Source organism: Cibotium barometz, chromosome 11, assembly GCF_041138505.1.
Source record: "Cibotium barometz isolate CiBa-2024 chromosome 11, ASM4113850v1, whole genome shotgun sequence".
NCBI lineage: Eukaryota > Viridiplantae > Streptophyta > Polypodiopsida > Cyatheales > Cibotiaceae > Cibotium > Cibotium barometz.
This window is the reverse complement of record NC_141056.1, coordinates 3,029,911-3,056,893: the sequence shown is the minus strand read 5'-3', so window position 1 is coordinate 3,056,893 and position 26,983 is coordinate 3,029,911. Positions and strand designations below refer to the sequence as shown.

The 26,983-nt window shown below is 42.3% G+C and overlaps 1 protein-coding gene across 3 annotated transcripts in view; it reads left to right on the top strand.

Moving 5' to 3' along the window:
- ATIM (timeless family protein) overlaps nt 1-26,983 on the top strand; it is an 87,622-nt gene that overhangs the window by 7,910 nt on the left and 52,729 nt on the right. For 2 of the 3 annotated variants that reach the window (XM_086804635.1, XM_086804634.1), the window contains exons 3-6: nt 25,681-25,840; nt 26,020-26,338; nt 26,462-26,596; nt 26,717-26,909. In XM_086804635.1, the coding sequence (XP_086660761.1) occupies nt 25,681-25,840; nt 26,020-26,338; nt 26,462-26,596; nt 26,717-26,909 (807 nt within the window). Of the gene's footprint in view, nt 1-25,680; nt 25,841-26,019; nt 26,385-26,461; nt 26,597-26,716; nt 26,910-26,983 lie in introns of all 3 variants that reach the window. The other variant, XM_086804636.1, reaches the window with a different exon arrangement.

The window sequence follows — 26,983 nt, the reverse complement described above, 5'->3', positions numbered from 1 at the left end:
CATTCCTCTAAAAATCAGTTTTGGTCTTCTTTGATGACATACTTGTGTATAGCAAGTCAAGGGAAGAGCACTTGATGCATGTGGAGCAAGTGTTGAAGGTGTTGAGAGAGCACAAGTTGTTTGCCAAGCAAAGCAAGTGCACAATTATGTCACAAGAAGTTGAATACTTGCGTCACATTGTGAGCAATGATGGTATTAAGATGGATCCTAAGAAGGTACAATGTGTGAAAGAGTGGCTTACATCCACCAACACTATTCAATTAAGGAGATTTTTGGGATTATCATCCTTTTACAGGAGGTTCATACGCCACTATGCTCACAAGGCAGTCCCACTTACGGATAGGCTTAAGAAGGAAGCATTTTTTTGGGATGTTGTGGCCGAGAAGAGCTTCCAAGAGCTCAAGCAAGCACTAATGTCATCTCCAATATTGATTTGTCCTAATTTTTTTAGGCCTTTCACTATATGGGTTGATGCAAGTGGGAGAGGAATTGGTGTTGTGCTATGTCAAGAGCATGGGGTGATTGCTTATGAGAGTAGAAAGCTCATCGAGAAGAAGAGGAAGCTTCATGTTTATGCTCAAGAAATGTTGGCCATTTTGCATGTCGTAAAGAAGCAGCATCACTATTTGTATGGTGGGTATTTCAAAGTAAGGACCGATTACTGAGTACTCCAATTCTTTCTCACCCAACAAAACCTGTCTCCAAAGCAAAAGAGATGACTTGCTATCTTGTAAAATTATGATTTCAAGATCTCTTACACGGCGGGAAAGGACAATGTTGTGGCAGATGCACTTTCTAGGATGTGGGCTTGCACTATACATGTCATTTCGGAGGTGCATCATGATTGGATTCATGAGATACAAGAGGAGTATTTGGTGGATGACATGGCTGGTCCAATGTTTCAAAAATTACAGCAAGGGTTATGTAATGAACATTCATATTTGGAGGTGCCCAATGGGTTGCTTTGGTACAAGGGAAAGGTCTATTTGGTCCCTCACTCATCTTTCAAGCTGGAAATCCTATAAGAGATACACTCTTCACCAATGGTGGGTCATTTGGAAGTGTTCAAGACTTATGATAAGATACGGAAGAGTTCCTTTCTTTTGGAAAGGACTTTGGAAGGATGTGCATAACTATGTGCAAAAGTGTTTGCCTTGCCAACAAAAGAAGAATCCCAATCAATTGTCGGGAGGATTGTTGCAACCATTGTCTATTCCGAAAGGAAAGTGGAAACACATAGCCATGGATTTCATTACTGGGTTGCCCACTACTAAGCAAGGGTGGAATAGCATCTATGTGGTAGTGGATAGATTGACAAAAGCGGCTTATTTCATACCCACAAAGGTGCAATATACAGCTTCTATGGTGGCTCAACAATTTATGGAGCATGTGTTTAGGTTGCATGGAATGCCTAAGAAAGTGGTAAGTGATAGGTATGTCAAGTTCATGAGCCATTTTTGGAAGAGTGTCTTTGATTCCATGGGAACTATACTCACTCCGAGTACGGTTTATCATCCACAAACGGATGGCCAAACCGAGAGGATGAATAAGTGGCTCGAAATCTATTTGAGACATTATTGTTATGACACCCAAGCTTCATGGGATAGATGGTTGTCATAACAACACCTATCACATGAGTATTGGCATGTCTCCATTTGAAGCCATGTATGGGTGTAAGGTGCATATACCTTCTATTGCATTCAATGAGGAAAAGGAGAATCCTTAAGCCAAAGAGGAGATTGAGAAGATGTGTGCAATATTGCAAAGGTACAAGGATAACATGGCTAAGACACAAAACCAAATGAAGCAATATGCCGATGAGTCAAGGAAGCATGTGGAGTTCAAAGAAGGGAATTATATCCCTAAGTCAAGGTATGCTTCATTGAAGGGAGGCACCAATACAAAGCTTGCTCATTACTTTTATGGACCTTACAAGGTGTTGAGAAGAATTGGTGAGGGTTCTTACCATTTGTTGTTACCTTCTATCACAAGGATCCACAATGTGTTTCATGTTTCACATTTGAAGAAGTATGTGGGAAGTGGTTGATGAGCTGCCTCCTATGGATAAAGAGGGAATGATTCAATATGTGGCAGAGAAGGTGATAGGAATAAGGGAAAGACACCTTCGTAATAGGTCTATTGTTGAGTACCTTGTGAAGTGGAGAGGCTTGCCTAATGAAGAAGCTTCTTGGCAGTCCGAAGGCTTCATGAAAGGCCATCCGGAGCTTCTACAAGCAATGAATCATAGTGGATAAAGTGGGTACAGCTGCATGGTGTCTTTGGACAACTATATGCATGGATTGGGATGATGGTATGAAGGGTGTCATTGCTGTAAATTTATTGTGCTTCATTACTCATTAATCAAAGCAAGGTGCAACAAGACTTTATGGGCTTATGGGTATCATAGAGAGCAGTCCACATAAAATAAGTGGATAGCTCTATTTGGAGTTCTCTTGTGCGAGATGTCTTTTGGATTGCAAAGAATGTACTTCCACACTCATGCTTAAAGACAAGAAGGTTTTCCATAGTCCATACATTGTTCCCTACATGGTTTCGAGGACAAAACCTTTAGGTGGGGATGGTTTGGAATGAAGGGGGCTTGGTCTTGGACATAAGAGAAGTCCATGGACATGGATATGGCTGGGCAAGTGTGGGGGTCCAACATTAATAAGTGTGAAAAGGTAGGCAAGTACATAAGTGAACAAATTGTAATTAGGGACATCTAATCATTTGACTAATCAAATCATACTTTCTTGGAGCTCCAAGCTTCCATGGCCATGGTGGTACTCTCTTGAGTGCATGTGGTACTCCATTATGAGTGCATTCTCTTTCTCTCTCTTTTCATCATTATAGACTTAGTGAAATTAATCTTCCATCCAATAGCTTCAACGCATCCATGATCGCATTGACATCATGTTGTGTGTTCTTGGGAAAGAAGGAATCATCTGTATATGCTTGACTATTCCAAGTTCAGATGCCCTGTGTAGTGTTATCTTGTCCTACATGCTTTCTTGAAGATTGTTTTTGCCATGTGTGGGTGGAACAATAGAGACCAGATCGTAAGGAACATGGGCATTTAAGAGGGTAGTGTGAGTTGAAGATCTTTACTGATGACCATATTGTTTACAATATTGTATTCATATGCATTGGTATGGAAATCTGGTCAGAAATGTCTATGACACTATGTTCTTGATTCATGTACATTTGTATGGAAATTTGGTCAGAAATGCCTATGACACTATGTACTTGATTCTCCTAAGATCAATATATACTATTTAAGGAAGGGCTGGCCGTTCCTCCTCATTGTGCGTCTCTTGTCAAGTTAACAAATTACATCTTGTATTGTGCTTATTGTCCATTAAATCTTAGTGTATTTAAGTGTATTGATTAGCATTGTGTTCAACCAAACTTTCCACACCGATTGGTGGAATTATAGGTGGATCTTCGAAAAGCTCTCTTTGGACTCCGTTACTACTTAGGATGAGTCTAAAGAGTGGTTTCTTAATAGACCCGCTTATTACGCGAGTGCCGTGCAACAAGAGGAGATAATGAAGCAAGTAAATGAGCTTTTGGAGAAGGGTTTAATTCAGCCAAGCTCCTTGCCATTTTGCTCTCTTGTACTCCTTGTAGTACAAAAGAAGGATAGGTCTTATCGTATGTGTGTTGACTACCAAGCATTGAACAAGAATCGTATATCGGCTCCCAATTCTGTGCATAGATGACATTCTTGATAAGTTTGATGGGTCGGCATGCTTAAGCAACGTTGAAATGAAGAGTAGGTATCACTAGGTGCGTGTGGTATCACAAGATGTTCATAAGACGGCATTTCGGACAGCTTTCGGGCTTTATGAGTACTTAGTCATGCCGTTTGGTCTCACAAATGTCTTGGTCATATTCAACAAAATGATGGATCACATTTTTCACAAGCACCGAAAATTCACAAGTGTGCTCTTTGTTGATATCTTGCTATTCTCCAAGAATGAGGAGGTCCTCTGACAGTGTAGATGGTGGTAGAAGATGACTACCTAATACCAAGATCGGTTAATAGATGCTGTAGCCAAACTGTCATGTGCAAGACATGCACTGGTTGAGCTTAGAGCTAATCTTGAGGAGAGCAACCAAGATAAAGACCAGATTTTGGAGCATGGATTTACTAGACTTGGCAAGCGATTGATTGGTGGTGGACAAAAGACTCTTGTCGGCTGCAAGGGAACCTATTGGTTGCAAGACAGCAGTTGGTTGCATCAAAACTTTGGCTTTTGTCTAGGAAGCTGGCCAACTAATAGTCGGCCAGTTCACTAGGTCTTTTCCAGCCTATAAAAGGCAATCATGGCTCATCGTTTTATTCATTCAGTCCTTGCTTGGCTGGATCATTAGTCTAGGCTTAGACTTAGGTTAGATTAGGTATTTTATTACCTTTTTAGGCATGCCTAGGGCTGCCATTACTTGTACCTTTTTGTTCATTATGAATATACCGAGTATTCAACTATCTCTCCCTCTCTTCTCTCTCTTTTGCATGCATTTTGCATCAGCATGTTCCTAGATGGTGTTTAGGGATGAACGAAGACTCCCAAAGCTTCCGCATGTAACACAAAGACATTCAATAGTAGCTGTAAAAGTTGCCTTGTACTTAGCTTCACAGCTAGAAGTGGCCATTGGAGGTTGCTTCTTGCTGAGCCATGAAATGCATGAATCACCAAGAAGAAAACATTTTCCACTGGTAGACACTCGCGTGTCATAGCAACCTGTCCCGTCACTTTCTGTAAAAGCAATCAACACAATGTAGACGAGCTGCCATAAAACAACGCAAAGGCAATGGTGCCTTTAAGGTAGCGAGAGACATGCTTACATGCTTGCCAATGCTTAGTGCCAGGACTGTGCATGAATCTGCTCAACTGTGAAACAACAAATTGAATGTCCAAACGGGTAGTGCATAGATAAATAAGGCATCCCACAGCTTGCTGATAAGTGGCGATATCAAATGGCTCTCATGTATCCACAAGTGATAGTTTCAGACCTGGTTCCATAGGCGTAGAAACAAGCTTGCTATTTGTCATTTGGAAATGCTTAAGGAGTTGCTCAATGTATCTCCGTTGTGATAACATGATATCCCCGTCCCAACAGGTATAAACTATATGCCCAAATAGTAATGCAAATGACCCATGTCTGTGACATCAAATGCATGGTGTAATGCAGTATTGAATGCTGAAATTTTACCCTCGTCAGGGCCAGTTATGAGCATGTCATGCACATGAAGAATAAGAATCACTAAATTCTCTCCATCCTTGCGAACATAGAGAGTACTCTTAGTGGGACTATTTTTAAACCCATTGGCAGTCAAATATGCATGAATCTTTTGATACCGAGCACGAGGAGCTTGTTTAAGGCCATACAGTTCTTTATGTAACCTGGAAATTTTCTTTTCTGCCCCTTTCTTAACAAAGCCAAGAGGTTGAGATACATACACTTCCTCTTGCAAATCTCCATTAAGAAAAGCAATCTTTTAACATCCAACCGATGTACATGCCAACCCTTGTGTGCAGCCACAGCAACAACAGTACAAATGGTAGTCATACACGAAGTAGGTGCAAAAGTCTCCTCATAGTCAATGTCCTCACGATGAGCATGCTGCATAACCTTTGGCGACCAAATGAGCCTTATGACGATCAACAGAACCATTAGGCTTACGTTTAAGCTTATACACCCAGTTAGCACCAATAGCACGCTTGCCAGCATGCAAGTCACGTAACTCCCAAGTACTGTTCTTTTCAATGGAGTCCAACTCCAAGCGCATGGTTGCAACCCAATGCTCATCCTCCAATGCATAAACAGGTTTTCCATTACATGTGGTGGCAACAGGAGCAGTGTCAACAAAATGTGATGATGCATGACGAGATGCAGCACGAGTGCAACTAGGCATAAGAGTAGGTTGTTTGCTATCACGTAAAGTGTCAACCAGCCAACGAGGTACATTCTTGGCCTCACGAATAGCTGCATTTTCATTGTCCAATGCATCACCCATCATGAGGCATATGAGGTCCGGGCTGAATATTAGAAATTTCAGCACCATGTAATGACTGTAAACGAGCCAAAGCAGGCTTTACAGCATTAACATGTGACCCGAATAAGGCAACAATATATCGAAGATCTGGTCCAATTGATGGCTGTTTTTTACATGAAAGCAATGGCTAAGATGCAAATTCATCAAAGATAACATCTCGAGACACAATCAATTTGGTTGTAGCAGGCACATAAAGTTGATACCCTCTACTTTCATTGTTGTAGCGTGTAAAGATACATTTAATGGCCATGCATCGAGTTTGTCTTTGTTGTGCTGATACATGCACATAAGCCAGACAACCAAAGACTCTCATATGAATAATCATTGAGATTCTGCCATTATTGGTCATAGATTTCAAGGCTTTAATGGGACAGTGGTTGAGCACATAGTTGGCACACATGACCGCCTCAAGCTGAAATCTACTTGGCAAATCCTTGCTTTTAAGCATACAATTGGCGCAACTCCATAGGAGTACGATTATGTCTCTTAGCACCACCGTTTTGCTGAGGAGTACAAGGTGTAGTACATTGATGCGATATGCCAAGAGACTGCATAAAAGTTGTGAACTCATTTGATAAATATTTGATAAATATTTCCCTCAATCTATATGCAAAGCAACAAGCTTATGTCCACAAGCATTTGATAAATATTTCCCTCAATCTATATGCAAAGTAACAAGCTTATGTCCACAAGCATTTTCAACCGAGGGTAAAAAAGCACGAAAGGATGCAAACACATCTGATTTGGCTAGCCATACACCCAAGTGAAGCGAGTTCAATCATCAATGAAAGTGAGAAAACAGATGTCTCCCAAGAGATGGAGCCTGCATAGGGCCACAAACATCACTATGCAAAAGCTACAATGGCCGAGTAGCTTGCATGTTTCCATCTTTGGGAAAAGAATATCCATGCATCTTCCCAAGTAAACAACCCTTGCATACATGCTTAACAGGGAGTTGCAAAGGAGGCAACTCATGAACCATGTTATGCTTTTGCAAATGCATAAGAGGGGAAATTTAGGTGACCAAACCGAGCAGCCATAACCATAGTTGTTTCTCGTATTTATACGAACCTATTTGTATGGTATGGTTCGTACGGTCTTGTACGGTACGAATTGATCGTTGGCAGTTTTTGACCGTTGGTAGTTTTTGACTCTTTCAAATTGAAAATGTCTAAGTTTGTAAAGTGTTTTTTGCATAAAATGCAAAACTCTCTAAAGTTTGGAGTAGATTGTAGGAGAGATTTTGTACAAATTATAGCTTGGAAGAGGTAGTAGGAGTAGTGGAGAGGTAAAAGATTTGGGAAAGGTTGGTGTTATGCAAAAAATTGCAGAGCTTGCAGATAGCTTCGATGCGCATTGTACGGTTGCAAATATGTAACCCTAATGTGCACATGACACAAGCTGGAGCATTCGGGCAGTACATGAATGCGGTATGGCAGCAGTTGGTGAAGTACAATCGCAGGTACACAGTGTAGGCAAGCAATGCACTGACCACGTAGGTAGTGTACAACAGAGTTGTACGGTGTCGTACAGTTGTACAGAATGGTATTGGCAGGCTTATATGAACTGTTCTGTATGACTTGTGCGGCAGGGTTGGAGCGTGCGTGTAGAGATGATGGTGTTACATGTATATACTTTATAATATTTTTGATAAATTAATAATTGTAGAAAAATATGCTTGATTTACTGTGTGTAGGAATCAGCTTAATGGAATGTGTGAATGTGCACAAGATTATTATATGTGTAAATGTGCACAAAGTTATTTCATGTGTAAAGGTCCATTAGCAATTATATTTGGACAAAGGTTTTTATATGTACAAACCTTAGGAGCTTTCATATGGTTAATAATATGTAAAGCAATACCCAAAAGGGGGAAAAGCAAGCTCAATTTGTACACACATCTATTATTAGTTCCTTGGGCTATTTTTATGAATACAATTCTCTAAATACTCAAGTCGTGAAGTGGAGCTATACACTTGAGGGAAGAGATTGCACCCAATCTTGTCTTGATGACGATGTTTGTTACATTCCCGTAACGCCGCTACGGGCATTACCACAAGAGGGGACGGCCTCTGGCTCACCACCCAGCCATAGAGGAAGAATGAGGATTGCCCCTCATCCCCCAGGCTATATAGTGTGTGGCCTGCCGTCCACACTAGCCTGGCCGCCCATGACTCCGCATGGCGTCCTCTCCCACTGAACCCCGGATATAGCCATCCGGTCTGCCGTCGGTCACAGGCGTTACAGCCTACGTGACATTACTCCCTCCTTAAGAAGAGTTTTCGTCCTCGAAAACAAACTGGGGAAACCTTTTGGAAATTGCACTACGGCGTTCCCAGGTTGACACCTCCTCATCCCTATCTGTCCGTTTAACAAGTACCTCCTGGTACACTTTATGTCGGGCTTGTCTGTCTCGATACCCAAGAATCCTTTCCGGTTCGTGTGGTATCTTTGGTGGCTCTATCAAGTCCACCAAAATCTCTGGAGAAACTGCGTTCTCTAACCCGTGAACTGATTTCTTCAGTTTACTGACATGGAAGACAGGATGGACTTGAGAACTCTCCGGTAACTCAAGTTTGTAAGCTACGTCCCCAATCTTCTTAAGGACCTTGAAAGGACCGCAATATCTAGGAGAAAGTTTATCACACTTTCCCGTTTGCATGGTTGCTGACTGCGCAGGAATCTTTAAAAATACAAAGTCACCTTCTGCAAAGGTCACTTGTCTGCGTCCTTTATCGGCAAATGTGTTAGCGCGATCCTGTGCGCTACGGATGCTCTCGCGTGCAGCTTTGAGCATATCATTCATATTTTCAAGGAAATCCTTGACAGATTGAATCTTCTCCTTTTCTAGGCCTACAACCATCGGAGATCTCGGCTGGAATCCATACATTAACATGAATGGTGTAAATCCAGTCGTCGCTGAATGCTTGGAGCTGTTATAAGCAAACTCCAATATGAGCAAATATTCTTCCCAATTTGATTGCTTCTTACTTACATAAGAACGCAACATATCCTCGAGTATTTGGTTAACTTTTCAGTTTGACCATCAGACTCCGGATGATCTACCATACTCATACTCAGAGTAGTATCCAACTTTTTTAAGACTTCCCTCCAAAAATGACGGTTTAACTTTCTATCTCTATCCGACACTATATCTGCGGGCAGGCCATATAGCTTGAAGAGATGTTCAATAAAGAGTTTTGCCAACTCTGGCGTTTTTACAGTTTTCTTCGTGGCAATAAACTTTGCCATTTTAGTTAACCTGTCCACTACCACCCACACCGAGTCATTCCCTCGACTCGTCTTGGGTAAACCGGTAATGAAATCCATGGAAATGCTTTCCCATTTTCCTTGAGGAATCTCCAGCGGATGGAGTAGTCCTCCGAATTTAAGACGTTCTGTTTATTGACTTGGCACTTACTGCATTTCAGCACATAAGTCTGGACGTTCTTAAACAAACTAGGCTAATAAAACTGTCTTTTTACTAGTGCATAGGTCTTCTGAATCCCAGGGTGACCCGCACTTGGACTGTTAAAACTATACCCCGAAGACTCGACTAGCCTCTCCGGACTAACTCTCGCTTCGCTATCCGCCGCCTGTGACTAAGTGCGTACGCGTACAGCACACCAGACCTCTGTAAAGACAGGATCATGCTCACACAAGCCATGATTTGGTATTTCAACCAAAACCTTAAGGCAAATTTCATGCCTTGATTTTGCATCATGTCATTAGCACAGAAGCTAATGTACTGGAGAGCACTCTAGTAGCGCAAGTTCTTAGACTATGCTACTAGATATTTGTAGACTACGCTACCATGTTGCATCACCAACTTGTTAAAACTTGTCCTTGGAAAGCTCTACGGCCATAGGAGAAATAAACTAGAGCCAATCTAATCATGCATCACAACGATTAGTTCCAAAGCTGAGAGATACTTTCTCTCTTAGAGTAACATCTTTGCACAAGCATATGCTCTAGAATTTTGTTGAGTTTCTAACTACCATCAATCTACGGATGGTTAAACTCCACTCTAACTCAGAGTAAATGTAAGTTTTGAAAATTTCCATTCAAATATAACAATCAAACTTCCTATCTCTTATGCCATACTATATATGCGGGGACCATATAGTATGTGGAGATGTTTGATAAAGATTCTTGCACCACTACGGGTGTCTGGAATTACATCCATTCACTTACAACTCTTTGTTGCTATTACCAGACATATCCCTTCAAGTATTGTCTGGACTCACACAACTATTCGAGTTTATGTGATATTTGAGGATATCTCTCCTTTCTCTCAAGAAAGGTTTTTGTCCTCAAAAACTGTACTCTCAAGCGGACTACGCGCTAGTGTCATAGGTCCAAGAACAAATCTAGACCGTGTTTAATATCATATGTTATATTCTTGAGTCCTTCCAAGAAACTTTTAAACATCTTGCAACGAAGATGTGGTATAGTGTCTACGCACATATGGTGGTACTATTGATAAAATGCTTTGCAACAGATTAGTGGTTTCACACTTGTAACAAAGTGCTTCATTGTTGCATATTATTACCCTTCATAAGCGGTTACACACTTATAAATTATTTGGGTGGGTTGTACCATCTATCAAGAAAAATTCCAAACTACTAATAACCACATTATCAATCCACAGATAATGACTAAGCTTGCTGCGAAGCCATAGGTTGCTAGATAATTGATGGTAATTACACAAGCCCAATGTCTCATTACATCATACATTCAATATAAATGCAAACATCACAGTACTTCGTGATGATGAATTTAGGAATTTCATCCTATCCCTGTTTGGTGTTGGTATGAAGTATAACTATGAGAACATTATTTGCTGCCTTCTCATTATAGCGGCAAAGCTACCTACCCATCATAGGTGGCAATCTCTACCAAGCTATAACCAATGACAAGCAAATAAACGAGTACTTTTGTAAGAACTTCATAACCATATCTCGCACCAAATTCATAATCACTACGGTTAAATGCTAGGGCTTGCAAATTGAATGTTGTCTGATAGGTAGAGGGGATCATCAAACTACGGATGACCTTGTCAACTCACTAGGACTAGTGATGTGTAACTTTTAAGTTACTTCACTCTCCTTGCTTATTCCATACCATCGAACAAATCAATCTCTCGATTTGAGCAACGTCAACATATTTATGAGTATCTCGATACTCATGGATTGTGGTTCGGTAATTAAAATGTTGATCTAGAGTATCTTTCACTCAAGGATCTTAATGTTATTAGCAGCTATGTATTAGTAGTGAGTAACTACGTACGCACTATCATCACACTAGTAGCTCCATACTAGTCTGTGAGTAACTCCGTACCCATGGCGTACCTCCCCCGAGTGGGAGTACCATATACAACCATCTATAACAAGATGATTAAGTCACTTGCTGCTAGGAAGTGACTACACAAATTGACCTTTCCATTGCACATTGCAGTACAATTTCTGGTATTACAACACGAATTTTTGGACGTCCTTATCATAGAGGTCAACTTAAAACTAGTGCATAGGTCTTGTGGAGTCTCGGCTGACCTAACCACACCACTGGTGACTTCCTACAAAAAATGTGGCGCCGAAGTCACCACCTATGTACTTTAAGTACATGGTCTTCATCTATCATTTATGGAAAGTTGTAAAACATTCCTGTGATGGATTTTTATCACCCTAAAATTATTGTGCACTATTTTAGTGTGAAGAGCTTTTTTCCTGGGTACCATGGTTCACCCCAAGCTCATCTTTTGCTAAATTCTCCGATTTAACAAAGATATGTCTGCCTCCGAACATTCCAGTTCAGCCCCAGACTTTGAGTTTACTTCTTAACACTCCGGTTAAGTCAAAACTCACCAGATATACTAGGATTTACCGCTAAGCTCTCCGGCTTAGCCTTCTATCCTAACTCAGCCCGAGTTTATGTACACTACATATGTCGGATCCGATACTAACAACAACCAGGCTCATTTGGAGTGAGATACTACTCACTATTGCCATGTAAAACCTTATTAAATCCGAGAAATGCTCCACTCATTCCCCAGGGGTCATACGACTTATAGGGTTTACACGCACATGAACTTTGTAAGCAAAATAGCCGGTCATGCAATATTACAATTGCTTAGTAGGAAAGTAATATATTTCCCAAATTCATATGGTAGCAACTAACATGTGCTCACAATCGCACACTTATGTTGAACATAGGCAAGACTACACTTGCAAAATGCTATAGGGCGTCCCCCATGCATGAAACTGTTCAACCAAACTAGTCTTACTGCTAACCTCTAGATTTAGATCACTCCGGAACTAAATCACTCTGTTAGCACTAGTACATCATCATGGTCTTGCTACCTAGAGCTTCTCCGAACTCTGTAACTGGGTTTTATCCCAACTTATGGCTATATTTGGTAATTTTCAAAGTTCAAATTTTATCTTGCACACTTTATCACTACAGACAAGTGTACATACAGACCTGCCAAAGAGTCAATTACATGCACAAGCCTTGGCGTCCCATTCCACCAAGACTACAATCGATTCCGTGAGAACTTGATGTCCCATACCATCAAATTACCACCCAACCAACTGATGTGACATATAAAAAGGGGTCATGTGATCAAGGCTACTAGCAGGTAATCGATAAACGCGACCTCAATCCCAGCTATCTTAAATGCCATTGACCAATTTTAGAAGTGATGACCATGGCAAGACTGCGCTTGCAAAAGTGTCTCTACGGACTATATTTGTTCGTCCACAAGAAGAAGTTCGTGGCTCCAATGTGCTTAGACCCAATGAAAAATGTCTACTTGGACATGCCTACGTGACATTTGCCTTGGAAACGCTAGACTGTCTGTTGCTGCTGTTGAATGGCCGAATGGAGGGGAAGAACTGCGTTATCTGCCCGTTGACCTACGTGTGGGGGGCGACACCAGCCCCAAGGCGAAGAGTAGCAGCCCCACAGCCCCACGTTTTTACCCACAAACCTGCTGTGAATGGCTACGAAAGACGGGGCTGCGAAAGGCTTGAATGTCTGCAAAGCTTAGTTGACGCTTGCGTAGGGGCGCAGAGCCCATGGATGCTTGCGCTGACTGCCTTGAAGGGGCTGAGTGGGGAAAGAGCCTTGAAGGGGCGAAGACTTGCTGCAATTATGCTGAGCCTGCTTTGACGTGGGGCGAAGAGCAGCATTCAGCCCACGTCAGTCATGTAGCGCTGAGTGGGGGGGGGCGTAGCATAGACTCCTGCACCGGCGAAGACCACCTCTCGCCAGCCAGCCAGGCCAGCCCAGGCGGCCAGCCTAGGCGGCGGCCAGGCCAGCCAACCAGCGGCGGCGGCGGCCAGCTAGGCCGGCCGGCCAGCTAGTCAGGCGGCGGCGGCGGCGGCGGCCAGCCACCAACGCCGGCCAGGGGCGGCGGCGGGCAGCCACCAGCCCAGCAAACGCCACGAGCCAAAAAAAAAAATATTTTATTTGTTCATTTTTTTAAATTAAAAATGAAGCTTATTTGTTCATTTTTTTAAATTAAAAATGAAGTAGGCGGCCGGCCAGCGGGCGGCCATGCCAAACGGCGATAGCCAAGCTCCCCACGGGCGGGCGGGCGGCCACGCCCGAAGCGGCGAAGGCCGGCCCGGCCCGTTATTATTTTATTTTATTTCATTTTTTGAAGAAAAAAAAAACAAAACAAAACAACGGCACATCCCACGAAACAAACCCAACACGGCCGTCGTGCCATGTGGCCGTAGTGCACGTTTTCCACGAAAGAGACCCACCGCACACGGCCGTAGCGTCGCGTGCTAAGAGAGAGACAAATCCCACGGCTGTAGTGCCAAGTCCTTCGAGACAAAACCGTTCTATGGCCGTTGTGCCTAGTGAACACGTCTATGGCCGTAGCACCTCGAAATGATTCGTGCCGTAGTGCACATGCTTTGCATTCATGGTGTAGTAGACGAATATATGTGCCGTAGCACACTAACCCCCCACCAACACTTGGAGTTATATCTTTGGGAGAAGTGTGGCACAGTCGTGCCGTAGTGCACCATGGCCATTTGTGGCATAACGCACTTGCTCGTGCGGTGCACGTACGTCTAAGGGTGCCGTAGCGTGCCCATGTCTGCTGAACCATTGACAGTCTTGCACACACAAGTCATGTCATGGCGTGCACATGTTGGTGTCACGTCGTAAGTGCACTCATACCCACATTGTGCCGTAGTGCACTAGAATTTTTTTTTAAGGTGGCAAGAGAAAAATCGATGGTAATGTTCTCGCGTAGTTCGAGAAGTATTCGTTGACAATACATAAATACATGATATAAATTCTCTCTGTTAGTGGTTTAACCATGTGGTTTACCACAAAGTAATATGAGAGCAGATCAGACACATTGTTCTTGTTGAAAGTCCACAAGAAGAAGTTCGTGACTCCAATGTGCTTAGACCCAATGAAAAATGTTTACTTGGATGTGGTCCACTGTGACGAACAAATGTAGTCCGTAGAGACACTTTTGCAAGCGCAGTCTTGCCATGGTCATGACTTCTAAAATTGGTCAATGGCATTTAAGATAGCTGGGATTGAGGTCGCGTTGCTAGTAGCCTTGATCACATGACCCCATCAGCAACGTACTCTCTAGACATGACTAGTGTTAGACTCTGGGAGCGTAGCCTCGCCAGATTTCAATTTCAACTTTTGCGAGCGTCGTCTTGCTAGAGTTAAAGTTTTGTTCAGACAAATTTGTGTTTGTTTTGTAATGACAAACAAATCTGAAGGGGTATAGTCTTGAGATGTAATGCTCAATGCCCTTATACAATTTGATCGAAGAGAACTGTTCTTAAACTTACTAGCATGGTTTTCTTTTCTTTTTATTGCCATGCGTTGACATCCCACGGCTCGAGAGTTTGTGGTGATCTTTCGAGGGGGGAAAGAGCCTTTTTATATGTCACATCAATTGGTTTGGCGGTAATTTGATGGTATGGGACATCAAATTCTCACCAAACCAATTGTAGTCTTGGTGGAATGGGACGCCAAGGCTTGTGCATGTAACTTGACTCTTTGGCAGGTCTGTATGTACACTTGTCCGTAGTGATAAAGTGTGCAAGATAAAATTTAAACTTTGACAATTACAAATATAGCCATGAGTTGGGATAAAACCCAGTTACAGAGTTCGGAGAAGCTCTAGGTAGCAAGACCATGATGGTGTGCTAGTGCTAACAGAGTGATTTAGTTCCGGAGTGATCTAAATCTAGAGGTTAGCAGTAAGACTAGTTTGGTTGGACAATTTCATGCATGGGGGACGCCCTATACCATTTTGCAAGCGTAGTCTTGCCTATGTTCAACATAAGTGTGCGATTGTGAGCACATTTTAGCTGCTACCATATGAATTTGGGAAATATATTACTTTCCTACATAAGCAATTGTAATATTGCATGACAGGCTATTTTGCTTACAAAGTTCATGTGCATGTAAACCCTATAAGTCGTAAGACCCCTTGGGAATGAGTGGAGCATTCCGTGGATTTAATAAGGTTTTACATGGCAATAGTGAGTAGTATCTCACTCCAGATGAGCCTGGTTGTTGTTAGTATCGGATCCGACATATGAAGTGTACATAACTCGGGCTGAGTTAGGATAGAAGGCTAAGCCGGAGAGCTTAGTGGTAAATCCTACTGTATCTGGTGAGTTTTGACTTAACCGGAGTGTTAAGAGGTAAACTCAAAGTCTGGGGCTGAACCGGAGTGTTCGGAGGCAGACATATCTTTTGTTAAATCGGAGAATTTAGCAAAAGATGAGCTTGGGGTGAACCATGGTACCCAGGAAAAAAGCTCTTCACACTAAAATAGTGCACAATGATTTTAGGGTGATAAAAATCCATCTCGTAGGAATGTTTTACAACTTTCCATAGATGATAGATGAAGACCATGTACTTTACGGAGTTAAAGTACATAGGTGGTGACTTCGGCGCCACATTTTTTTTAGAAAGTCACCAGTGGTGTGGTTAGGTCGGCCGAGACTCCACAAGACCTATGCACTAGTTTTTAAATTGACCTCTACGTAAGGATGTCCAAAAATTTGTGTTGTAATACCAGATATTGTACTGCAATGTGCAATGGAGGGGTCAATTTATGTAGTCACTTCTTAGCACGAGTGACTTAAGCATCTTGTTATAGATGGTTGTATATGGTACTCCTACTCGGGGGAGGTACGCCATTGGGTACGGAGTTACTCACAGACTAGTATGGAGCTACTAGTGTGATGATAGTGGGTACGTAGTTACTCACTACTAATACATAACTGCTAATAAAATTAAGATTCTCGAGTCAAAGAACTCTAGATCAACATTTTAAATTACCGAACCACATTCATGAGTATCGAGGTACTCATAAATATGTTGACGTTGCTCAAATCGAGGGACCGATTTGTTCGATGGTATGGAATAAGCAAGAGAGTGGAGTAACTTAAAAGTTACACATCACTAGTCCTAGTGAGTTGTCGAGGTCATTCGTAGTTTGATGATCCCCTCTACGTATCAGATAACATTCAATTTTGCAAGCCCTGGCATTGAATCCGTAGTGATTATGAGTTGGGTGTGAGATATGGTTATGAAGTTTTTACAAGAGTACTCGTTTATTTGCTAGTCATTGGTTATAGCTTGGTAGAGATTGCCACCTGTGATGGGTAGGTAGCTTTGCCGCTATAATGAGGAGGCAGCAAATAATGTTCTCATAGTTATACTTCATACCAACACCAAACAGGGATAGGATGAAATTCTTAAGTTCATCATCACGAAGTACTGTGATGTTTGCATTTATATTGAATGTATGATGTAATGAGACATTGAATTGTGTAATTACCATCAATTATCTAGCAACCTATGGCTTCGCAGCATGCTCAGTCATTATCTGTGGATTGATAATGTGGTTATTAGTAGTTTGGAATTTTCTTGATAAATAGTAAAACCCACCCAATAATTCATAAGTGTGTAACCACTTATGAAGGGTAATAATATGCAACAATGAAGCACTTTGTTACAAGTGTGAAACCACTGATCTGTTGCAAAGCAGTTTATCAATAGTACCACCATATGTGCGTAGACACTATACCACATCTTCGGTGCAAGATGTCTAAAAGTTTCTTGGAAGGACTCAAGAATAAAAATATATTTAACACGGTCTAGATTTGTTCTTGGACCTATGACACTAGCGCGTAGTCCGCTTGAGAGTACAGTTTTTGAGGACAAAAACCTTTCTAAGGGAAAGGAGGGATATCCTCAAATATCACATAAACTGGAATAGTTATGTGAGTCCAGATACTGGAAGGGATGTGTCTGGTAAGAGCAACAAAGAATTGTAAGTGATTGGATGTAACTCCAGACACCCGTAGTGGTGCAAGAATCTTTTTCAAACATCTCCACATACTATATGGTCTACCCGCATATATAGTATGGCATAAAAGATAGGAAGTTTGATTGTTATATTTGAATGGAAATTTTCAAAACTTACATTTACTCTGAGTTAGAGTGGAGTTTAACCATCCGTAGATTGATGGTAGTTAGAAACTCAACAAGATTCTAGAGCATATGCTAGAGCAAAGATGTTACTCTAAGACAGAAGTATCTCTCAGCTTTGGAACTAATCCTTGTGATGCATGATTAGATTGGCTCTAGTTTATTTCTCCTATGGCTGTAGAGCTTTCCAAGGACAAGTTTTAACAAGTTGGTGATGCAACATGGTAGCGTAGTCTACAAATATCTAGTAGCATAGTCTAAGAACTTGCGCTACTAGAGTGCTCTCCAGTACATTAGCTTCTGTGCTAATGACATGATGCAAAATAAGGCATGAAATTTGCCTTAAGGTTTTGGTTGAAATACCAAATCATGGCTTGTGTGAGCATGATCCTGTCTTTACAGAGGTCTGGCGTGCTGTACGCGTACGCACTTTGTCACAGCCTCGCCCACCTTCCTCGCCGGCACGTAATGCTAGTCCGGAGAGACTGGCCGTAGGTGCGGCGGGTAGCGAAATGAGAGTTAGTCCGAAGAGGCTAGCCGAGTCTTCGGGGTATAGTTTTGATAGTCCAAGTGCGGGTCATCCTAAGATTCAGAAGACCTATGCACTAGTAAAAAAGACAATTTTATTGGCCTAGTTTGTTTAAGAACGTCTAGACTTATGTGCTGAAATGCAGTAAGTGCCAAGTCAATAAACAGAACGTCTTAAAGTTAGAGGACTACTCCATCCGCTGGAGATTCCTCAAGGGAAATGGGAAAGCATTTCCATGGATTTCATTACCGGTTTACCCAAGACGAGTCGAGGGAATGACTCGGTGTGGGTAGTAGTGGACAACTAAACTGGCAAAGTTTATTACCACGAAGAAAACTGTAAAAACGCCAGAGTTGGCAAAACTCTTTATTGAACATCTCTACAAGCTATATGGCCTGCCCGCAGATATAGTGTCAGATAGAATAGAAAGTTCAACAGTCATTTTTGGAGGGAAATCTTCAAAAAGTTGGATACTACTCTGAGTATGAGTATGGTAGATCATCCGGAGTCTGATGGTCAAACTGAAAAAGTTAACCAAATACTCGAAGATATGTTGCGTTCTTATGTAAGTAAGAAGCAATCAAATTGGGAAGAATATTTGCCCATATTGGAGTTTGCTTATAACAGCTCCAAGCATTCAGCGACGACTGGATTTACACCATTCATGTTAATGTATGGATTCCAGCCGAGATCGCCGATGGTTGTAGGCCTAAAAAAGAAGATTCAATCTGTCAAGGATTTCCTTGAAAATATGAATGATATGCTCAAAGCTGCATGCGAGAGCATTCGTAGCGCACAGGATTGCGCTAAAACATTTGCCTATAAAGGACGCAGACAAGTGATTTTTGCAGAAGGTGACTTTGTATTTTTAAAGGTTCCTGCGCAGTCAGCAACCATGAAAACGGGAAAGTGTGATAAACTTTCTCCTAGATATTGCGGTCCTTTCAAGGTCCTTAAGAAGATTGGGGACGTAGCATATAAACTTGAGTTACCGGAGAGTTCTCAAGTCCATCCTGTCTTCCATGTCAGTAAACTGAAGAAATCAGTTCACGGGTTAGAGAACGCAGTTTCTCCAGAGATTTTGGTGGACTTGATAGAGCCACCAAAGATACCACACGAACCGGAAAGGATTCTTGGGTATCGAGACAGACAAGCCCGACATAAAGTGTACCAGGAGGTACTTGTTAAATGGACAGATAGGGATGAGGAGGTGTCAACCTGGGAACGCCGTGGTGCAATTTCCAAAAGGTTTTCCCAGTTTGTTTTCGAGGACGAAAACTCTTCTTAAGGGGGGGGTAATGTCACGTAGGCTGTAACGCCTGTGACCGACGGCAGACCGGATGGCTATATCCGGGGTTCAGTGGGAGAGGACGCCCATGCGGAGTCATGGGCGGCCAGGCTAGTGTGGACGGCAGGCCACACACTATATAGCCTGGGGGATGAGGGGCAATCCTCATTCTTCCTCTATGGCTGGGTGGTGAGCCAGAGGCCGTCCCCTCTTGTGGTAATGCCCGTAGTGGTGCAAGAATGGCCGTAGTGGTGCAAGAATCAATTTATGTAGTCACTTCTTAGCACGAGTGACTTAAGCATCTTGTTATAGATGGTTGTATATGGTACTCCTACTCGGGGGAGGTACGCCATTGGGTACGGAGTTACTCACAGACTAGTATGGAGCTACTAGTGTGATGATAGTGGGTACGTAGTTACTCACTACTAATACATAACTGCTAATAAAATTAAGATCCTCGAGTCAAAGAACTCTAGATCAACATTTTAAATTACCGAACCACATTCATGAGTATCGAGGTACTCATAAATATGTTGACGTTGCTCAAATCGAGGGACCGATTTGTTCGATGGTATGGAATAAGCAAGAGAGTGGAGTAACTTAAAAGTTACACATCACTAGTCCTAGTGAGTTGTCGAGGTCATTCGTAGTTTGATGATCCCCTCTACGTATCAGATAACATTCAATTTTGCAAGCCCTGGCATTGAATCCGTAGTGATTATGAGTTGGGTGTGAGATATGGTTATGAAGTTTTTACAAGAGTACTCGTTTATTTGCTAGTCATTGGTTATAGCTTGGTAGAGATTGCCACCTGTGATGGGTAGGTAGCTTTGCCGCTATAATGAGGAGGCAGCAAATAATGCTCTGATACCAGTGTTACATTCCCGTAACGCCGCTACGGGCATTACCACAAGAGGGGACGGCCTCGGGCTCACCACCCAGCCATAGAGGAAGAATGAGGATTGCCCCTCATCCCCCAGGCTATATAGTGTGTGGCCTGCCGTCCACACTAGCCTGGCCGCCCATGACTCCGCATGGGCGTCCTCTCCCACTGAACCCCGGATATAGCCATCCGGTCTGTCGTCGGTCACAGGCGTTACAGCCTACGTGACAATGTTATTCTATTTCTTTTATCTTATGCTATGCTATGCTCTTTGATTTTTCAATTTGATTCAAGTATTTGTTTTAATCTTTGATGTATTTGTGAGTTTTTAATTATTTCTTCAAGAAGTAGAAAAAGGATCTCGTGACAGATGGAGCTTGTAAGGAGTACAAGGCTTTGATACCAATGTTGGGTATGGGTGATGGAGCTCTGCAAGAGAGAGGCACACATACACAAACACTCAAGCACACAGAGAGAGAAGCATGAGAGGAGCTTGATGTTTGTTGGATAGATGTACCTTGATAATAATATAAAATGTTCAGTACAAAGTACTAAAAAGGACCTAGGCTAAAAAGCCAACACACTTTTAAGTGTGTTCACATAGGAAAAAAAACCCATGTCCATCCATGGGGGAAAGCTTCCCGTGTGTAGACCAGTTTGCACCTGAACTTCCTGGAGGACAATGGCTAATAAGAGAAGCATATGAGGATGGAAAACTTCCTCTCTGTTTCGTTTTCAGATTGTGCAAACACTCTAGGGTAGAAGAATGTTGTGGCAGATGCATTGTTCACGAGACCATGTGTGGCCGCAGTTTCGTTTGCTTCACATGGGGACCTCTTTGCCATGTGAGATTTGTATCACTCGCTGTAGATTTTGCAAGTTTATGGAGTGATTTGATGGTTGGTCATGCACATGATTCTTATGTGATTAAAGATGGCTATCTCATGAAGAGTAACTGTTGTTGTGTGGTGTCTAACATGAGGCAAAAGGTTATGGTTGAGTGCCATGCTTCTCCTTGTGTTGGTCATAGAGGTATATTGCCTACTACACGTATGATCGATCGCCAATCGACATCTCTCTTGCACGCTTACCTCTCCTTACGTTGGTCATAGAGGTATATTGCCTACTATGCGCATGATTGAGCGCCAATCGACATCTCTCCTGCACGCCTACCTCTCCAGTATTTTTGCTCATAGAAGGTGCTACACTCAACAGTTTGAGATTCCGAGATTGCTCCCGTGATCAGCAAGCAGAAAGTGACCACCTCCACCCCGTTGGGTGCAAAAGCTACAGGCCAACCTGTCAGAGCTGTATGGTTGCCACATCATTAGGTCGTAAAGCAGCACGACCTGCTCGGACAGCATTCATAGCCTTTCAGTGTTGGTTGGGTGGTTCTGCTCTGCTAGCCACCAACCATCTTGGTGGTGCACACTGATTTTGGTGTTGTTTGGGCATCCTATACGCCCGTTTGAGCTTGTGGGTGGTGCTCGTGACCAGTTGGTTGCTCTTGTCACGCTCCAACATCAACAACTCCATTACTACTTGATATTGTGCTCAGGTGTGTCCACCGGTGCCAGTTCTCTGTTTTCCAGCATTCCTCCGTTGTGAGAGTGCAAGCCAGGCGTTGGTATGGCCACACCAGGGTTGTGTGTGGACATGGAACGCTAGTGACACATCTGCATCTCTCCAACGAGAGATGGGGAATTGTTGAAAGCCTTCATAGATGGATTCTTCTTTGACAACACTGTTTGGTATTTGAATTCATCTTTTGTTCATGGCAAATGTGGCAATGACAGCTTGTGGAACTTTGTACAATTAAAATACTCCAATGGTAAAAGGGGGAGGGGGGGGGGGTTGGGTTCGGGCCCCAATGTGGTGTGTTTGAGCATATTTCAGTTTTCAGCTTTGTTTATGTTTTGTGCTGTTTCCATTTCATTTACTGTTTTAGTGATTGTTATTTACTGGACGGTGCTCAATACCTGCATACACCTAGTGGGGTGAATTACAGATCCATGTGTGTAGAACGGGATGCCAACCCACAAAGATCTGGACATAGCTACCAAAGGTCATGCTCTGCATCTCTAGCTTGATGAGTTTGTTGAGAACCTCAAACTCATCTTGCATGAACAAATTCAATTTGGAATCGTTGCTCAAAGTCGTTCCATGTGATGGGTTTCTGCTTTTGGTCTTTTAACCATGTCAAGGCCTTTGCACCATCTAAATCTTCCGATAAAGGATGGAACTCATGGTGCTTGCTCCATTGATTCAACCAAGAGTTTGCATGCACTTAGGTCTTCTCCTTTTTGTCACCCCCAAACATGTGCGGAACAAAAGAAAGAGCTATTGATCTTGAGTTTTGTAAAGGAGGATTCAAAAGTGCGTGATGTAACAACTCAAGTTGTGCTCGCTTCCTCCTAAGCTGTTCCAGTTCAGTTTTTTTCACATGCTCCACTTCGACCTCGTGTCTCTCGATTTCCTCATCATCAATATAATGGTCTCCATTGTGCATCTCCATTGTGCAAGTGAAGTGGAGAAGGAAAGAAGGTAAGATAGGGTGGGTAAATGTCACAAGCCAAGGGAGAAGAGGTGACAGTATAGGCAGAGGTATTTGTGGACGAGATTATGGAAATTCCTTAGAAATAGAAAGGTTTCAATTTCCTTTTTACTTTCTTTTCATGGAGGGATTGTGGGGAATCAATGGAGACAGGTCTTTGTAGTGAGCCCCTCGTGCTTGCACTGCTCTCATGTTTATGGGCATTGTCCTTTGAGCATTGTTTATGGGTTGGTGGATGCAAGCTAGGATCAGTTCGAGTCGGTTTCAGGCCATGTCATTTTCTTGTTGATTCTTATTGGAAGACAGTGGCTAGAATCACAGCTTGGCACATTTGGAGATCCCGATGCACAGAAGCCAGATAGGTCTCAGATTCTACCTTCTCAGACTTGCAACTGGACGGATATTATGCATACACTTATAGCCATTTGATTGTGGATATGTAACATGCAGCGGAAGTATTCGTAATTTGAGGATCCTGTCACACAAATGCTCACACCGTCTTCTGTATCTTGACTTTCGCGAGTTTAGCAATCCACTTTAAGACTTCAAACTTCAAGAGATTTGAGAGAGAGAGATCGAAACTGTACACCGTATGGGGTCCCGAATTGCCCACTGAAGGGTCCCTTATCCCGTTACCGGAATAGTATTTGCTTTATTACTTTGAAGAGACTGACTGTGGATTGACGATAAGCCAAACACAAGATCTCTGAGGACCAAGAGTCAGGCTGAACTATACACGGTTGTAGAAGCACCTATGATGACCAATCTCGAGTCTATGCACTCTTCCCAATGGATGTAGGAAGGCTGTAAATCTGAGGCTGAGAGAAGGGGTTGATTGGGACTGTTCTAGGCTATGTATGAATGCGGAGTTTTACCTTCACCAAGTGGCTGTAGCAAAACGATGCAAATAAGGATGCTGAAAACTGTATGTATGCTGAAAACGCAAGATGATCTGTAGGTTGAATGCTGGAGATGCTGCGTTTTGTTGGAGATGCTGCATTTTGTTGAATGAAGGCTGAATGCTGAAGCGTTGATGCTCCTATATGTTGATGGATGAAACGGTGATGGCTGATGTGCTGAATTCTCCAATCGCCTGTGCTCCTTGTGCTGAAGGCTCCAAGCGTTGAGGTCTCCTAGTTTTTTTTATAGAAAAGAGACTTCTATTAAGTATGAAAAAATTTTACAAAATGGAGATTTCACACCAAGTAAGGTGGAGATCTCAACCAATCAGGAGCCCTGTGCTGCCAATAGGGTCCGGATGAGAGGAGGTGAAAAAGATACCAATGTATATCATATGAATGAATGATATGCTCAACTATTTATATGGACCCTAGATGCTGGTTTCTAATAAATGCTAGGTGTTATCTGAAGGCTTCTGCAGTGGTCTATAGTCTATATGCAATGGATGAATGCTATGCATTATGTAGAGTGCTTTTTAATGCAAACCCTAAGGCTTCTACTGATGCTACATGCATGAATGCATCTCTTCAAGTGGGTTAAGGGACTTGGGCTGATTGATTGACTGTCTAAGGTTGAGAATGACCTACGTAGCTCGTGCCTGACTTATCCTGGATTGAGGATTACAATGGGGTCACGGTGTACGATAAATATCATCCTAAAAGGTACTAATAATGTACAATATTGCACTGATGATGATGAGCCATCTTGTCACCATGCACTAAGAGTGCATGTGACAGGATACGGGGTTCAACTATAATTGTGATTGCTAGGAGCAGCAGCTTCTTCGTTGAATGCAAAAATTGCCAGGAGGAGTAGCTTCCGAGTCTCTCTCTGGCTCACCTTGGTGTTTTCAGCCACTTATGTGGTTAATTCATGCTATGCGTGGTATTTCGATTCCTTGAGCCTTGTGTCTTGGCTCTTGTATTGTTTCTACCATACTTAATAGAAGCGCCTTTCATGAGAAAAAATATGAGATCATGCTTCCATTTTGTAACTCCATTGCTTTGAAAGAAAAGAGAGAGCCTGTAGCCTTAGTAGAGGAACTTCTGGTTAGAAGTCATTAGTTTGTCATAGTGCTTGGTCATTTCATTTTTTATTTCTTTGCTGCAATATCATTTAGGGGATGCTCTAAGTATCTCCTTTTTGTAGTGTATATAGACTTGACTATTTTGGTTCTCAAAGGCTGTTTTGGCCTTCTTCATGTGTCGATAGTTCTTTCATCCATTCATTCAAGTATAATCTATATGTGGTCAAAGGCTGTTTTGGTCTTCCTCATGTGTTATTAGTTCTTTCATCCATTTTATCAAGTGGTGATATAAAGAATTTTAAAAAAAGGTCTCATTTTGGAACTGGTGGGAAATGTGAGAAAAATAGTGCTTCAGATGATTTGCACTCTACACATGCTCTTGCCATCCAAAATTTTCCTTTTTCAGTGGTGGACATCGATGGCGCATTTATGAGCGTCCTTAAACAAGGAGCTGAAGGAGGAGGAAGGGTAAGATTAATAATAGGTAACTGGGTATGCGTATTTCTCTTAACATGTATGCTCAAGCCAACTAGAAAACTGCTGCAATCAGATGACTATATAGGGGATGTGGCTACCCTATCCATCAAACCTTTGACACATTAAGCACAGTTATCTGGTTGCATGTGTGCACGAAAGCTGACCAAAAGTGGACATTCCACAGCTTGCCAGTCTTGGATATAGCTTTTTGCTGTAGCAGCAGATAGTCTTTTAGCAGTTTTTATGGTAAAAGTTGGACTGCTTTATGTGCATGAACTATGCATAGGTGAGGATGCCTGCACAATTATAGTCTTATCTGGATTAGCATTGATGGCATTTAGCAATGGTAATATGTCCACAGTCCTACTAGCTGTCAAATCACGCGTGTAATTTGCATTTTTTGTGCAGTTAAAGTGGTGGTTTTCCTGACCATGCCTGTGGATGCCTTATCTGAGAACGTCTCTCAACAGCTGGATTACATGCTGGACTTCAAGGCTTCATTCTTGCACAATGATGCAATAGCTGTGATTATGACTCTGCTTGAAGAGCCCCTTGAACATTTGGAAAGGTGAAGGAAGGTTCACACTATGTAGGAGGTTTGATCTTTGTTTCATCAGAGTTTTGTTAATTTTATTTACATTAGTCTCAACTGCTTTTTATGTGTAGTTAAGATCCCATGTGCTGCATAAGCAAAGGGACTATTATGGTCAGAGCAATACAGCTGACATTATCTTTATCTTATTACAGTCATACCTTCTCAGAGGATGATTGGAAGGTGGTCCAGCTAGTCCTCACCCTGATCCGCAACCTTCTAGATATTCAAGATACATCAGTTCAAAAAGCTGCTGTAGGTGAGAGCGTCAGGGTTTTATCCATCAGAGATCAACTGCTTGAGCACTTGTTTGAAGAGAATGTTATGGACCTGGTTTTAGCACTAGCTCATCATATATCAGGACCTATTGGACTTTTTCGACAAGACAGCGTGCTGTTCCTTGAGATTTTTCATCATATCTTTTGGGGTCAGAGTCCAGAGAAGATTGCTAGAGAAAATGGTTCAAATCCCATGGTATTATTTGAGCTACAAAGTCCATGGATTGGCTTGCCATACACTTGTAAAGAGCTTGATTACTCTTTTCAATCTCCTGAATCAGTTTTTCTGTAAGGTAGTCTAAGTCAACTGTTGTGGCAGGACAAAAAATCAAAACAACCTGCTGGACTGCTACGGATGATGACAGAAGAGGAACAGGAGCAGCTCAAGGACATCCGGCTTAAAGATCTTTCTCGCCATTCTCAATTTAGTGGATCATTTGTGCGATTAGCAGAGGTGTGGCACTAGTTTACGGTCTCCTTGCTGTCAAATTTACTGCTTCTGGATCTGCCATAGACATAGATATGAGGAATGCCTGGTTTCAACGCATCCTCGGATACTTTTTTTTTCTCCTAGGATGGCTCCAAAAAGATGCTGAAGAGGAATCCATTTCAATCACCGTTTGAAAGTGTACTGAGGGGACCATGGTTCAAGCATGGCCCAGTGAAACGCATAGCATGTGACAGGAGCGCTTCTACAACATCAGAAGGGAAAGTTTTTGAGCTCCTCAAGACACTTGCCGATCAAATTTTATCAGGGTCGTACAATGGTAAGCATGTCAGAGTGCCTCTCATCGATGAATGTGTCCTGCACAGTTCATTGGCAGGACATGATTCTTTGTTA